At 35.1% G+C, this 15,786-nt stretch overlaps 1 protein-coding gene and 1 long non-coding RNA gene across 3 annotated transcripts in view; both read right to left on the reverse strand.

The window, feature by feature from the left end:
* Nucleotides 1-13,019, reverse strand: part of LOC107673335 (WD and tetratricopeptide repeats protein 1-like) — a 16,310-nt gene extending 3,291 nt beyond the window's left edge. For both annotated transcript variants that reach the window (XM_016466883.1, XM_016466882.1), the window contains exons 1-10: nt 12,784-13,019; nt 11,672-11,805; nt 9,236-9,319; nt 7,576-7,622; nt 7,387-7,498; nt 7,133-7,320; nt 3,795-3,977; nt 2,055-2,149; nt 1,433-1,548; nt 1,275-1,350 (exon numbers count right to left, since the gene is read on the reverse strand). In XM_016466883.1, the coding sequence (XP_016322369.1) occupies nt 1,275-1,350; nt 1,433-1,548; nt 2,055-2,149; nt 3,795-3,977; nt 7,133-7,320; nt 7,387-7,498; nt 7,576-7,622; nt 9,236-9,319; nt 11,672-11,737 (967 nt within the window). In that variant the 5' untranslated portion in view covers nt 11,738-11,805; nt 12,784-13,019. The remainder of the gene's footprint in view (nt 1-1,274; nt 1,351-1,432; nt 1,549-2,054; nt 2,150-3,794; nt 3,978-7,132; nt 7,321-7,386; nt 7,499-7,575; nt 7,623-9,235; nt 9,320-11,671; nt 11,806-12,783) is intronic.
* A 1,321-nt stretch (nt 13,020-14,340) lies between these two features.
* LOC107673330 (uncharacterized) lies at nt 14,341-14,837 on the reverse strand. Its single transcript, XR_001632395.1, has 2 exons — nt 14,623-14,837; nt 14,341-14,545 (listed from the first exon to the last, which is right to left on the reverse strand). It is a non-coding gene; the product is annotated as an uncharacterized LOC107673330 (long non-coding RNA).
* Between the last annotated feature and the right edge of the window lie 949 nt (nt 14,838-15,786).

The following is a 15,786-nucleotide window of genomic DNA, read 5'->3' on the forward strand; positions in this document are numbered from 1 at the left end:
AAAACATATATATATATATATATATATATATATATATATATACAAAAAAGAAAAATTACAAAATGTAAAAGTTTTCTGTTTAATGTAAATGTATTTTTGTTTTTGTTTTTCTGAGCAAAAAAATAAATATATTTTTATTTGTGGGTAAAAGACGAAAAAGGGTTTAAGCATAAAAACAATAAGTGTAATACTGCTTTAAATTGTTGTTTTTCCCCAAAAAATTAAAAAGTTTTCTGTTTAAAGACTAATAACTTTCACCCCAAATACTAATTAATTTTTTAAACATGCCTCTATCCTAGGTTTTGCCCATTTGTCAGCAAGAATTTTTACTCATTTAAAACACAATAAAATTGAATATGCTCTTATTCTTTTATATATTTTAATATGCACACGTCAGAATAAGCATGTTGTTTGAATTTTTACATAAATATTAGTGTTACACTGAATGACAATGTAACATTATTTCAACCAAATTGTAACATTTTATTCTCCAAACACTTAAAAGTAGACACTTTGCTTACATTCAGTGTGCTTTCTGTGGACATAAGTTTGCATAATATATGTGTTATATATTTTTTAAATATTTAAATGTATATACATTTATATATTTATATTCTTATATTATATCTAAATAAGTTTAACATATAAACAACATATAAAAAAACATATATATATATATATATATATATATATATATATACAAAAAAGAAAAATTACAAAATGTAAAAGTTTTCTGTTTAATGTAAATGTATTTTTGTTTTTGTTTTTCTGAGCAAAAAAATAAATATATTTTTATTTGTGGGTAAAAGACGAAAAAGGGTTTAAGCATAAAAACAATAAGTGTAATACTGCTTTAAATTGTTGTTTTTCCCCAAAAAATTAAAAAGTTTTCTGTTTAATTTAATTGCAATTTTGTTTATTATTTCAACCAAATTGTAACATTTTATTCTCCAAAAACTTAAAAGTAGACACTTTGCTTACATTCAATGTGCTTTCTGTGGACATAAAATCACCTTAATCATCTTCACATCTTTGACCCATTTATATACACATAATAAATATACACAGAACACACACATATATTATGTAAACAAAAACTTTTATTTTGGATGCGATTAATCGCGGATTAATCGTTTGACAGCACTAGAATTTTTTTTTTTAGCTATATCGTTCATCCCTATTAATTATTATGATAATGCCTAAATGCAGTAATATGACTGACTAATATATTTATAATAATACAATTCGGGTCTACGACAGCATTCACATCTTACCCGATGACGAGTGGCATTTTTTGGGCAGCAGAAATGTGTACGGCCTCTGTTTGAACGTCAGATCAAATAAATACACCTGCAAACAGGAAGCAGTACTGCGTAACTGCGCATCAAACAGCTTCGTCAGTAACTACCAGCAGCGAGCGTCACTAGTTTACCTGCTCTCCACCCATGTTCACCAGCAGCTCGGTGCCGTCTGAACTGAATGTGACGTAGGTGGCCACCAGAACTCGTAACCTGTTATTATAGTCAGGAAGCTTCACAGGCAAGTGACCTACAAACGGAGGGAAACATCTGTAAAACGTGTTTTCCCAATAGAGACAGAGCACATTTAGGCCACGCCCCCACACCACAATCCAACGCTCTCCATTGACTTTGTATTACGGGAAGCTGCCTCCTTGTCATTATATAACAAAAAACAGAGCAATGCCTAAAAGCTGCTGTGTGACGAGGTGTACAGCAAACAAGCTACAAAACCCAGAACTATGTTTTTATAAGCAGTCGACCCAAAACCCGAGCGTTTAGGACACAAATAGTTGTAGATGTCAGGGTCATTCAGTTGGATCTCAAACAAAAGGAAGGCAAGGAAAAGGGGCACTGACATAGACCAATAAAATGTAGTTTCTTAATATATCTCCTCCTCTCAGGTTCAAATCGGGTGGTGAAATATTTTTTGTTATAAGTCAGAAATGACAAGGAGGCAGCTTCCCGCAATACATTATCGCTCTGTCTCTATGCAGAAGATCATCCATGAGAAACACCGAGATACTGTCGACAAACCTGCGACATAGTACTGTCCAGCGCCGTCCGGTATCGATTTCTGCTTGTCGCAAAATGTATGAACACCGGCTGAGCTACTCTGATTCATAGACTTCCTAGAAGAAGGTTGAGAAGAGCGTAACGTTACACACTAAAGAAAACATCCCTCAAAATTATAACAACATGGATCTATGTATAGTATATTCTGGAATATAATGCGACTTGTGTCTTAAAATGTCTATATAATGCAATATTTACATTTATAAAACGGATAGTTCCGGTGCTTGATTCTGATTGGCTGAGCCGCGTTCGAAGCTGTTGTAAATGACGCTACAAAGTAACATACACCTTTGTTTATGTTTGTCTGTTGCTCGGCAACCACTTTGTAGCAACCACAACTGTTTCTGAGGAGCTACATTGTTTGGTGGAAGAATACTGTTTTTATTAATATCATTACACTTTATTTGCTCTGTTTTACTTTGTGAAACCTTACTACGTATATGGAATAACCGTTTTATAAAAGCAATAAGCCCCGTGAAGCCGTGGTTTACAGTGAATTTATAACAGCTAAGGGGCGTTGTTAGGCACTCGGCTTCACGTCACAACACCCCTTAGCTGTTATAAATTCACTGTAAACCACGGCTTCTTGCTTTATTTTAATACTTGAAATAAATGATAACTGAAATAAAATAAAATATCAAAAAACGTAAACATTTCGTTTCAGCTAGTTGCAAGGCAACATTTATATTTAGTTTAAGGTTTACTAAAATAACGAAAACTAAATTTAAAATGTATAAAAATTATACATTTAAAAAAAATAGTATTTAAATTTAACGAATTTAAAATAATAAACTATAATACTGTCAGTGATATTAAAATAATGCCAGTAGTTTCAGTTTTACTTTAAATAAATTTTAGTCATTAAGTTTATTATAATGCTATAAAATGAATGTTCATTGTATACTTTTCATTCCTGTTTTGTTCCGAATACCCTTACATTTAAAGGATTTGTTGTGGAGTGAGAAGAACTAAAATAAAGCAATAATCCCCGTGAAGCCGTGGTTAACAGTGAATTTATAACAGCTAAGGGGCGTTGTTAGGTAAATTCACTGTAAACCACGGCTTCACGGGGATTATTGCTTTTATAAAACGGTTATTCCATATACGTAGTAAGGTTTCACAGAATAAAACAGAGCAAATAAAGTGTAATGATATTAATAAAAACAGTATTCTTCCACCAAACAATGTAGCTCCTCAGAAACAGTCGTGGTTGCTACAAAGTGGTTGCCGAGCAACACACAAACGTAAACAAAGGTGTATGTTACTTTGTAGAGTAATTTACAACAGCTTCGAACGCGGCTCAGCCAATCAGAATCAAGGACCGGAACTATCTGCTTTATAATACATCATTATAGTGTTTGTAAAAGTTTTGTTTTAATTTCCAGTATTTTACATTATTTCTGAGTTTAGTAATAAAACGAGGCTTTATTCACCGTTGCGATTCAATAATGCAATTTCGTCCAGGTGCAGCTTATTTTCAGAAAAATACAGGTACAGTATTTCAATCAATATTCCAGCCAAAAATTAATGCATTTTTGATTGAACACAAGTGAATGAGATTTGAGAGCTGCTGTGGAGGGGGAAATTATTAACAAATAATGTCTGTCTGTTCATTTTAACAATAATAATCACCATTGCATTTGTTTGTATGGACATTCTGTGTTTACTAGTGAAGTATTCCTTTAATAACACTGAGATGACCTGTGATTGTGGATCATTCGGATGTCGTAGAGCCGGACGAAGGGCCCGTTGGCTCCCACAGCCATGTAGTTGTTGTCACGAGGGTTGATAGCCAGACATTTGGCTTCCACGAGCTGCCCACAATACTCCGTCAGATCGATTAACACCTCCGAGCGTTTACTGCTCTCTCTCAGATCATACTGCCTGATGGGAAAAACACAGACCACAGGCTTGAAAACGACTGCATGGTGAAAAGTGTCTCTATATGACAGAGGCTTGAATAGCAAGAGAGACTGGAAAAGAACATTTACATTTTGATGCCAGATTAATTTTTCCTTTTGTAATAATTGTTCACAATCAGACCAGAAACTTCCGTAAAGAATGTAAACGGAGCCAATTTTGATTTCACATTCAATTTAAATAGGTGCACATTTGTGACCCTGGACCACAAAACCAGTCATAAGGGTCAATTTGTCTTAAATTGAGATGTATGCATAAATAATCTTTCCACTGATGTGTGGTTTGTTAGGATAGGACAATATATAGATACAACTATTTGAAAATCTGGAATCTGAGGGTGCAAAAAAATCTAAATATTGAGAAAATCATCTTTAAAGTTGTTCAAATGAAGTTCTTAGCAATGCATATTACTAATCAAAAATTAAGTTTTGATATATTTACGGTAGGAAATTTACAAAATATCTTCATGGAACATGATCTTTACTTAATATCCTAATGATTTTTGGCATAAAAGAAAAATGTATAATTTTGACCCATACAATGTATTGTTGGCTATTGCTACAAATATACCCCAGTGACTTTTTTAGCATTTTTGCTGCAAAATCCAGTCATTTCAATAGGAATCGACATGATTGGGAATTTCATGTGAAATGCAAATTTTGCAATGAGATTTTGCATGAGGACTTTGGGCCAAAAAGCTCAATTTCTCTTTTTTGCCTGCAAAATGTGGCTAATGCGATGGCACCTTGTGTTTAAAAAGCAGCAGTAAAAGCTGTGTCCTCTACATGTCGGCTCTGGCGTTAGTGCTGTGTGTTTTCATGTCCACACATCATTCAGAGCCTGCAGCCAACACAACATCTGGAGAGGCTTGAACAGAGTTTTCAAGGGCATACAAGCCATTCCCACGAGCCTCATTAACCTCGAGGAGACGTATGACTGAACTTCTGCTGCAGGCTCGAGTCAGTTCCTTTGAGAACGAGACTGAACACGACTAGACTTCATGTTAGTTCAGGAAATCTGATTGGACCTTGAGATTTTCAGAAGTGCATCAGGGTTATTACTGTGTTAACTGAAACTAAAGCCATCAAAAAAAAAAGTTGGTTGCTTGAAATAAAATAAATGCTAACTGAAATAAGATATAAAAAATCTTGGCCTTATTTGAATTTAGTTGCAACATATTTGCTAAAAATAACAAAATTAAACTGTAATAAAAATGCAATAGAAACTATACAGACGTATTACAAAGAACACACAAAAAAACGACAAAACAAACAATAAAATTACATGTAACTAAAATTAAAAGCTCTATATATATATATATATATATATATACACAGTGCCCTGCGAAAGTATTCAAAACCCTTCATTTTTTCACGTTTTGTTATGTTGCAGCCTTACGTTAAACTGCTTTTTTTTTTCTCTTTCCACATCAATCTACACTCTATACACCATAACGACAGAGCAAATAACAGAACTGTCACAACTTTGTACATTTATAAAAAAATAAAAATAAAAAGCTGAAGCACATTGCACAAGTATTCAAACCCTTAATTCAGTACCTAACCGAAGCACCTTTACAGCCTCAAGTATTTTTGGGTTTGATGCGACAAGCTTTGCTCATCAGCATTTGGCAATTATCTGCCATTCTTCTCCTCGCCTCTTCACCTCAGGTTGGATGGGGGCAGATGCACATTTCCAGGTTTCTCCAGAAATATTTGATTGGGTTCAAGCTCAGGCTGTGGCTGGGCCACTCAAGGACATTCACAGAGTTGTTTATAAGCCACTCTTGCTGTGTTTAGGGTCACTGTCCTGTTGGAAGGTGAGCCTTCTGCCCGGTCTGAGGTTCTGAATGCTCTGGACTGGGTTTTCATTAAGGCTATCTCTATATTTTGGTGCATTGAGCTTTTCTTCTACTCTGACGAGTCCCTCAGTCCCTGCTGCTGAAAAACAGCCCCAGCTCCGTTTGTCCAGGAGGCCAGCTCTAGGAATAGTCCTGGTTGTTTCAAACATCTTCTATAAAGGGTAACGGAGTCTACATGCTTCTGTGAACCGTCAATGCAGCACAAATGTTTCTGAACTCTTCTCCAGATGTGTGGCTTGATGCAAACCTGTTTCTGAGCTCTACAGACAGTTATTTTGACCTCAGGGCTTGGTTTTTGCTCTGATATGCATTATACTTCACTTGAAGTGTAGTGACCTTTTTTCAAATTCATATTGCTTGTAGTGACATCTACAAGCAATATGAATGCTCCTGAGCTAAATTTCAACTTTCCCAGATAAGGGTATGAGTACTTATGCAATGGAATCATTTAAGTTTTTAATCTTTAATAAATTTGCAAAGATGTTAAAAACCTGTTATTTGTTCTGTTATTACGGTGTATGGAGTGTAGATTGATGTGGAAAAAAAGTAATTTAAAGCAGTTTAACATAAGGCTGCAACATAACAAAACGATAAGAATAAGAATACTTTCGCAAGGCAATGTATATATATATATATATATATATATTTGTTTTAATTCAAAATATTAATAAAAACTATAATAGTATATTAACCATAATAAAATAACACTAGTATGCATTAGATTCCCAAACTCAGCCAAACCTCTGTATGTAAAATATTTAATTGAAATATCTCCAGTAATTTAACAACAAATTTGCATGTTGACGGTTCTTGAATGTCGTTAATAATCATTTTATATATATTTTATAGATATTAAGTAAAGATCATGTTCCATGAAGATATTTTGTAAATTTCCTACCGTAAATATATCAAAACTTAATTTTTGATTAGTAATATGCATTGCTAAGAACTTCATTTGGACAACTTTAAAGATGATTTTCTCAATATTTTGATTTTTTTGCACCCTCAGATTCCAGATTTTCAAATATTGTCCGATCATAACAAACCATACATCAATGGAAAGATTATTTATTCAGCTTTCAGATGATGTATAAATCTCCATTTAAAAAAAATGACCCTTATGACTGGTTTTGTGCTCCAGGGTCACATATGATATAATTAAATTTTAGCTTTTTTTTCCATCAACTCACAACCCCCTGCAGTTTCTCCACAAACCACCGGGGGTTTCACAAACCCTGATTGACTGAACTCTCCGTACCTGATGATCCCGTCCTCCGCCGCGCTCCAGAAGGTGTTGGGCCACATGGGAGCCGTCGCGATGCGCTTGACGCGGTTAGTGTGGTCTGAGAACATGTGAGTGGTCTCCTTCGCCGTCAGGTCGTGCACATGCACCTTGGTGTCTGCGGCTCCTGTGATTAAGATCCGGTCCTCGGAGTGAGGCAGGAACTGCAAACACACACGGATGAGAACACACATTCATGCATGTTTACTAGATGCAGACATGGACTTCACCTTCACGGAGAAGATGTTGGCTGCGTGTCCCGTGTGCATAGTGATGAGCTTGGTGTGCCGGAACGGATCCCAGATGATGGCATGCTGGTCATCCGAACCTGAGGCCAGGAGGCTGGAAAGAACAAACTCAGTGAGTTTATGAAGAGACACGGAGACGTGAAGCACTCTGGGATTGAACACTGAACTTACTCTCCTCTCTCGTTCCACTCCAGACAGTTGACGCAGCCAGAGTGACCCTGAAAACAGAGAGGTTATAATGTATGAGCAGTCCTAAGATGTAACATTCCTCTTCTCTATTCTAAAAAGAACATTTGTTGAAACTGAAGTACAAAAATGACAAAGTATCGTTACTTGGGAGGAGGTGTTTACATTCAAGTCCTAAAGATACAGCAGCAAAAACCAGTTGTTGAGTATGAATTGTCATGAATTATCTAAATTTTGACTTTTTTTTTTTTGTGCAAAAATAATTTAAGATTATAAATGGGCCTCAGCCCATAATAAAAAAAAATTGTCTGCTATTACTATACTGATAAATATTTTCAGTCATGTCAGTGGAGGGCAAAACATACATGACACAGGGTTATTATAGTAAACTGAAACTAGAACTGAAATTAAAAAAAAAAAATTTTGTTACTAGAAATAAATAAAAAATGTTAACTGAAATATTAAAAAAAAAAAACTAAAATGTTAGTAAAAACTACAAAAAACTTCAGGTGTCAAACTAAATAAGCAAAATTAATAAAAACATATACACATATGTATACTGTATATGGTAGGGTGTGTGTGTGTGTGTGTGTGTGTGTGTGTGTTTGTATATATATATATATATATATATATAAATATATGCACCATATAACATTCATTAATATTTTTTTATTGTTCTTCAGTGTTCAATTTATGTTTGAATAAATACATTTTTATGTTTAAAAGTTTTTATGACAGTCACCATTTAAATGTTTATATTTAAAAAAAATGAATTGGAGTAGAAATATTATGATGTAGCTAATTGTAACTTTATTATTATAAAAACTTCATTGAGTGTAATTTAAGCGTTTGTATACAAATCAGATAAATTGAACCTTCAATATTGTAGTAATGACTCTCATGTATATTTTGCAGCATTAGTTTAGAGATTTTTTTTTTCCTTGAGAAAATTTGGCAAGTACTGTACCTGATATATATCCAAAATAATCCATATTGAATCAAATCGAAAACTTGTTGAATGAGAATCTAATCGAATTGTGAAATTTGTGTCAAAACCCAGCCCTAATATATATATATATATATATATATCATTTAAACTTATGTAGAATCTGCCACAGTATATCAGACACTAAAAACAGTAGCATATTCTAACATGCTTATTGTGAAAATGACTTTATTAAGATTAAGATGGTGACAGTGGACCTTATTAATAAAACATACTATATACAGGCAAGCAGGTTAGCCCAAAATTGCATATCAAGAGCGTTCTTTAGAATGTTTTTCAAGGGGAAAATGTTTAATGTGAAACTGTTGTGCGTTGCATTCATTCATATTCTGGGCTCACTGCTTAGTCTGTACTGTATATCACTGTAAGTCATATGAATCGTTTTCTTTATAATGGCTTTCTAGGCGAAACCATGCAATTTAGCATGTTCGTATTCTGAGCTCATCTGCTTGCTTGTATATAGTATGCATCATCTGTAAGGTGTACACTGAACTTGGTCTGTTAATGTCACTTAATTAGTAATTTTGTACTCAGTACAAACCTGGTGGGCAAAAGATGGAGGGAAAGACTGTTTTGTTCCTATACAGGTGTGACGACATATGAAAACTATGAGTTAACACGCAATCATTCATCAATCACCTGTAGTTCGGCCTCCAGCCCCAGACGCTTTATAAACGGGTCGGTCACATGATAGTGTCTCTGGAAGTCCAGAGCCCGGTTCTCCTGCACACACACACACACACATGATATGAGAGTGTTACACACGCTTGTACTGCTGATACTGCTTTACACGGCAAAACTGGTGGGTTGTTGTGTAGTAGATTCTTCAGACGTTCTCCTTTAATGTTCATACGGGTTTGGAACGACATGAGGTTGAGTGAACACTGATGCACATTTTACTAGGGCTGCCCCTTAATAGTCGACTAACTCGATAGTCGATTAGTTGCTTAGTCGAAAAGAAAATAAATAAATAAAAAATTCCACAGGCGAAGTCAAGCACTCCGTGACGGACAGATCTCTTAAAATACTCCCTCATTGTTGCTCATACAGATAAAAGTAATATTTCTTTCAAATCTGTAAAGACTCTACATTTATATGTGTGCACTCACGATAACAACAAAACATTGCGCTTTTGTAAAATAATGAAAGCAAACAGGATGCGCTTTCTGCCGTCTCGGTCTCTGTGAACTTGAGCGCGAAACTCTGTGTAAACTTGCCTTACAGACATTAAAAATATATCTATTAAATGTTTACTTTCGTTTACACTTTATTTTGATAGTCCACTTTAGATATTCTACTAACAATTTTGCAACTACATGTCAACTAATTCTCATTAATTTGCAACTACATGTCTACTAACTCTCAGAGTAGACTGTTAGGTTAGGTTTAGGGTTGGTAGAATAAGTTGACATTTACTTGCAAAGTTTCTCGTAGTCATGTATGTTGTGGACCCATCAAAATAAAGTGTCTACTAATGCTCTAATGACTGCTAGTTGCAAAGTTACTTACTGTTAGTAGAATGTCTAAAGTGGACTATCAAAATAAAGTGTTACCTTACTTTCAAATGAACCAATTCAAATGTAAAACAAATATTCTCAGATTATGTAATCCGTATGAAAGATGCATGCAGGTGCATGCACTACTGCGGAGATGACGAGTCAGTGTCGCCGACTTCATCTCTTAAGATGAAAACAAAAAGCACTAGTTTATCAATGAATTATTAAATTGTTAATGCAGCCTCCTTACTGCTTTTACCTGACACATACATCATCATTACTTCTGCCGGTGTGCTGAGGCAAGCTTTATGTGTGCGCTTGAGCGCTTATTAGGCAATGTAGGCAATTTAAAGGTGCATTATTATGATTTATATAATATCTTCATGGAACATGATCTTTACTTAATATCCTAATGATTTTTGGCATAAAAGAAAAATCAATAATTTTGACCCATACAATGTATTGTTGGCTAGTGCCACAAATATACCCCAGCGACTTAAAGGCACAATATGTAAGATTTTTTTATTAAAATATCCAAAAACCACTAGAGCAGTGTTATATATTTTGCTGACTTGTGTACTTACATTATCCCAAATGTTTCGAAGAATGTTTAAATCCAGAGAAATAAGCAATTTTAACTAGTGACACGCACCGGTGTCCATAGTGTCATTGTGTCGCCTGCCAATGACGTCATAACCCCTCGATTTCCGGTTTTGTTTTGTAGAAAATATGGAAACACCAAAGACGCTTTAATATGTTTTAATAGACCGGTGACGACCGCACAGAGTAGCATTATAACCGCGCTGCTTTACCCCACATATGCACGACCGGAAGCAGCGGAAGCGGTCGACTGTGGCATAATAAAAGCTCCGCTGCTTTACCCCACATACGCACGACCGGAAGCAGCGGAAGCGGTCGACTGTGGCATAATAAAAGCTCCGCTGCTTTACCCCACATACGCACGACCGGAAGCAGCGGAAGCGGTCGACTGTGGCATAATAAAAGCTCCGCTGCTTTACCCCACATACGCACGACCGGAAGCAGCGGGAGCGCTCGACTGTGGCATAATAAAAGCTCCGCTGCTTTCCAGCCGTGTGTCACGCTCGTTCAGCGCCTCGTTTCGCTTCGACGGCTTTCAGCCTCACCCTGCTTCATTCTACTACGTTAATAAATCATTAGCTCATCCATGAACAAGATTTCTGCCCGAGTCCCGTCGGATTGCGTCGGCTGTGGGGATGAAGACCACAACTCCCATGATTCCACACTCAGTCACAGCGTCATCAAACTACGCCTTTGTCTCTTTGTTTTGAATACGCGCCCTCTAGTGGCGAAAATTACATATTGTGCCTTTAAGACTGGTTTTGTGCTCCAGGGTCACATATGGTTTATTAATAAACATGCGATTAGTCGACTAATGCTTCAAATGAACGACTACTTGTCGACCAGAAAAATCTTTAGTCGAGGGCAGCCCTACATTTGAATGAACGAGGCATTTACATTGTACAAGATATTCCGTGTCTGAACTCTTTGACGACTATAGTAAATATAGACGTTTATGAAAGCTGCCCACACTGCTCACCCGGATCTGGCGGCGCAGGAGATCACTCGTGACGTTCCGCAGGGACATGGTCTCACAGCACGTCATCAGGGAGCCCAAGATCTGAGATCATCTGTGCAATGCAAGCCTCTCGGAGAGGCCGAGCTTCTGGAACACTGAACGCAAGCAGAACAACATCTGAACTAGGGTTCCAGTACATTTTGGAAACATTCCAGAAACTTTCCAGGATATTCTGGAATCTTCCAGGGATTTTGGGAAAGTTTCCGGAAATTTTCCACCCATTTGCAACCCTAATCTGAACAGATGACAACAGCAGGTAGAGTTGGTTTGGAGAAAAAGTTGAAGTTAGTTAGCACTTGATTACTTTAAACTGTCTTTCTATTGCTTTTCTTAATTATTGTCAATGCATATGTATTTAAATGTAGTTTTTCCTGGCAGTTGACAGTATATTCTGATTTATAAAGTGATATTTTTTGCTTCTATGCCATCTCTTCTTTCAGACTACTGGAAAAAAAACATGTAAAATACACATTTAAGGGTTTATTTTATTGCACTTTATCTATTTGCGTCTGTAGATTTCAATTCCAATCTGTATCTTTAAAGAGTTTCTCTCTTACAAACAGCAAACTTTACAGATTTATTCCTCTCTATATTCTGAAGGTTTGTTCAGATTTCATTCACACTGATTTATATGACATTTTACTCCTAAAAACATGGTGAAAATGTGTTTGTTTTCTCTCTGTTGACAGTATTTTCTGATTTATGGAGTGATAAAAATTAATTCAGAAAAAAAATGTTTAACCTGATTATATGCATATAGTGATATAGTTACACAGTATGCTCTTTTACTGTGTAGTTCACCTTATATCTTTATAATCGGCCTTATTAAGTGAGTTTACAGTTAAAATGTGATTAATCTGACTGTCAGCTAGTTTGACGCGATCACCAAAACATAAACAATTAGCATTAGCCGACTAGCGACACCTCACAACTCCACATTCACACAAAACCAGACACTTCTGACAGCAGTCAGCAACTTACTGCTTACTGCAGATTGTTTAAAGCAAGATTTGTTTAAAAATAAACACATATCAGCCTCGCATATCAGTGAAGTGTGAGTAATATCGTCTTACCTCAGAGTCTGTCTGGCCTTCTCTCTGCGCAGCTCGATAACGCGATATTTAGGCTGAAAACCCAACTGTGCTTTCAGTAATCGATGTCAATGCTTTAACTATCCGCTGAGCAATGTCTACAGCTAATAAAGGACTAGTTGTGATGAAGCATTGGTGAGGTTTTGAAGCCACATTACTAAGCAGCTTCTCGACTGAGCGCTGACAGCGCGGGTTGCCAGACCCTTCGTCTTTAGCGGAACAACATCCGGACACTTTCGATTTTATGTTTATTATATTTATTCGTTTTATGTACACTACCAGTCAAAAGTTTTTGAACAGTAAGATTTTTTATGATTTTTAAACACTTCTCTTGTGCTCACCAAGCCTGCATTTAGTTGTTCCAAAATACAGCAAAGCGGTAATATTGTGAAATATTTTTACTGTTTAAAATAGCTGCTTTCTATTAATTCGAATATATTTCAAAATGTAATGTATTCCTGTGATCAAGGCTGTATTTTCAGCATCATTACTCCAGTCTTCAGTGTCACGTGATCTTCAGAAATCATTCTAATATGCTGATTTGCTGCTCGAGAAACATTTCTGCTTATGATTATTATTATTATCAATATTTAAAACAGTTGAGTACATTTTTCAGGATTCTTGAATGAATAGAAAGATCTAAAGATCAGCATTTATCTGAGATAAAAAGTTTTATGACATTATACACTATATCATTCAAAAGCTTGGAGTCAGTATAATTTTGTATTTGTATTTTTTTTTTAGGGTATAGAAATTAATACTTTTATTTAGCAAGGATGCTTTAAATTGATCAAAAGTGATGATAAAGACATTTACAATGTTACAAAAGATTTCTATTTCAGATAAATGCTGTTCTTCTGAACTTTCTATTCATCAAAGAAACCTGCAAAAATTCTACTCGGCTGTTTTCAACATAATAATAATAATAATAATAATAAATGTTTATTGAGATTTTAAACATATTTCACAATATTACTGTTTTGCTGTATTTTGGATCAAATAAATGCAGGCTTGGTGAGCGGTGAGCAGTTCTTTATAAAACATAAAAAATCTTACTGTTCAAAAACTGTTGACTGGTAGTTTATATAGATTACAGAAATGTTATATATATATAACATTTCTGTCCCCCTCACTTCTGAAATGATGGCCATGCCCCTGCCTCCCATCCAATATATCGCAATAAGCATTGTGCTTTGGTACTTTTAATATGAAACGAAGTCTCAGATTTTAAATTCTGTCCATTGTTGTTATATTCCGCAGCATAAATAATAAAAAAATGTTGAATTGCATTATTTTAAAAACGTGTCAAACCGTGCAAACCGTGCGATTTAATTCACACCGATTACAATAAAGATAATGTTTTTATGAGAATATGATTTGAACCTTTATGACTATGATGGAATATCTGGCAACCTTAAAACGTTCTCAAGGCATTTCCTGTTTTAGCAGAACGCACAATTACATAATACAAGTCACTAGACATAACCAAGTGAATAAATGCAGCCTCATAAGTTAATGCAAATAAAACCACTGCGCATGCATTGCAAAACACTTGTTTAATTTGTTCCAGCATCATTAATCTGTCAAAATATGCATCAGCACAGAGAAATATATTTGTTAGTAGTAATGGAGAGATGTGTTTGTTCCGGAGAACAGCAGAAGATCTTCACATCAGTACTTCTTGATCTGAGACACTTCATGTAGGTAGGCGATGAACAGCTTGGTTCCCTCCATGTAGTTGTATCTGAAAAATAAGACATGAAGCAGTGAATGAATGTGCATGAAGAGAAGCTCTCCAACAGACTCAGAAGCTCCAGGGACCTGCTGATCTTCTCGTTCTGTGAATGCAGGCCGTCGTCGAAGCCTCCGATGGGCAGCATGATGATGCTCTTGCCTGTGACGTCCTGGAAGGTTCTGGCGATGGGAATCGTGCCTCCCTCACGGATCAGGTCCGGCTCCACAGCAAACACTACGAGACACAGGTGATGCTCTACGTCTTATTCAGATGCACTACTGCTCTTATGAATCCTGCTTACAGAAGTATTTTTCAAAGCAGAAAACAAAAAGCTAGAATCCACACAAGCTCAAAGCATAAGATCCATTGAGAAACAACATTTTTTACTTTAGAATTTCATGGCCTTGCCATTGAGGAACAACATTTTGGCAACTAGCTGAAATAAGTAATTTCAAAATAAAACTTATAATTTATTTTATTTTAGTTAATGTTTATTTCAAGTAACCTTTCTTTTACTTGTATTTTTTGTGCACTTTTGTACTTTTTTTACTTGAAATTTCACTTTTTTGTTTGTGCACTTTTGTACTTTTTTACTTGAAATGTCACTTTTTTGTTTGTGCGCTTTTGTACTTTTTTACTTGAAATGTCACTTTTTTGTTTGTGCGCTTTTGTACTTTTTTACTTGAAATGTCACTTTTTTGTTTGTGCGCTTTTGTACTTTTTTACTTGAAATGTCACTTTTTTGTTTGTGCGCTTTTGTACTTTTTTACTTGAAATGTCACTTTTTTCATACTTTTTTTTTTTACTTGAAATGTCACTTTTTTAATACTTTTTTTTTACTTGAAATGTCACTTTTTTGTTTGTGCACTTTTGTACTTTTTTACTTGAAATGTCACTTTTTTCATACTTTTTTTTTTTACTTGAAATGTCACTTTTTTAATACTTTTTTTTTACTTGAAATGTCACTTTTTTGTTTGTGCACTTTTGTACTTTTTTACTTGAAATGTCACTTTTTTCATACTTTTTTTTTTTACTTGAAATGTCACTTTTTTAATACTTTTTTTTTACTTGAAATGTCACTTTTTTGTTTGTGCACTTTTGTACTTTTTTACTTGAAATGTCACTTTTTAGTTTGTGCACTTTTGTACTTTTTTACTTGAAATGTCACTTTTTTCATACTTTTTTTTTTTACTTGAAATGTCACTTTTTTAATACTTTTTTTTTACTTGAAATGTCACTTTTTTGTTTGT

This window comes from Sinocyclocheilus anshuiensis, unplaced genomic scaffold (genome assembly GCF_001515605.1).
Source record: "Sinocyclocheilus anshuiensis isolate Anshui unplaced genomic scaffold, SAMN03320099.WGS_v1.1 scaffold480, whole genome shotgun sequence".
NCBI lineage: Eukaryota > Metazoa > Chordata > Actinopteri > Cypriniformes > Cyprinidae > Sinocyclocheilus > Sinocyclocheilus anshuiensis.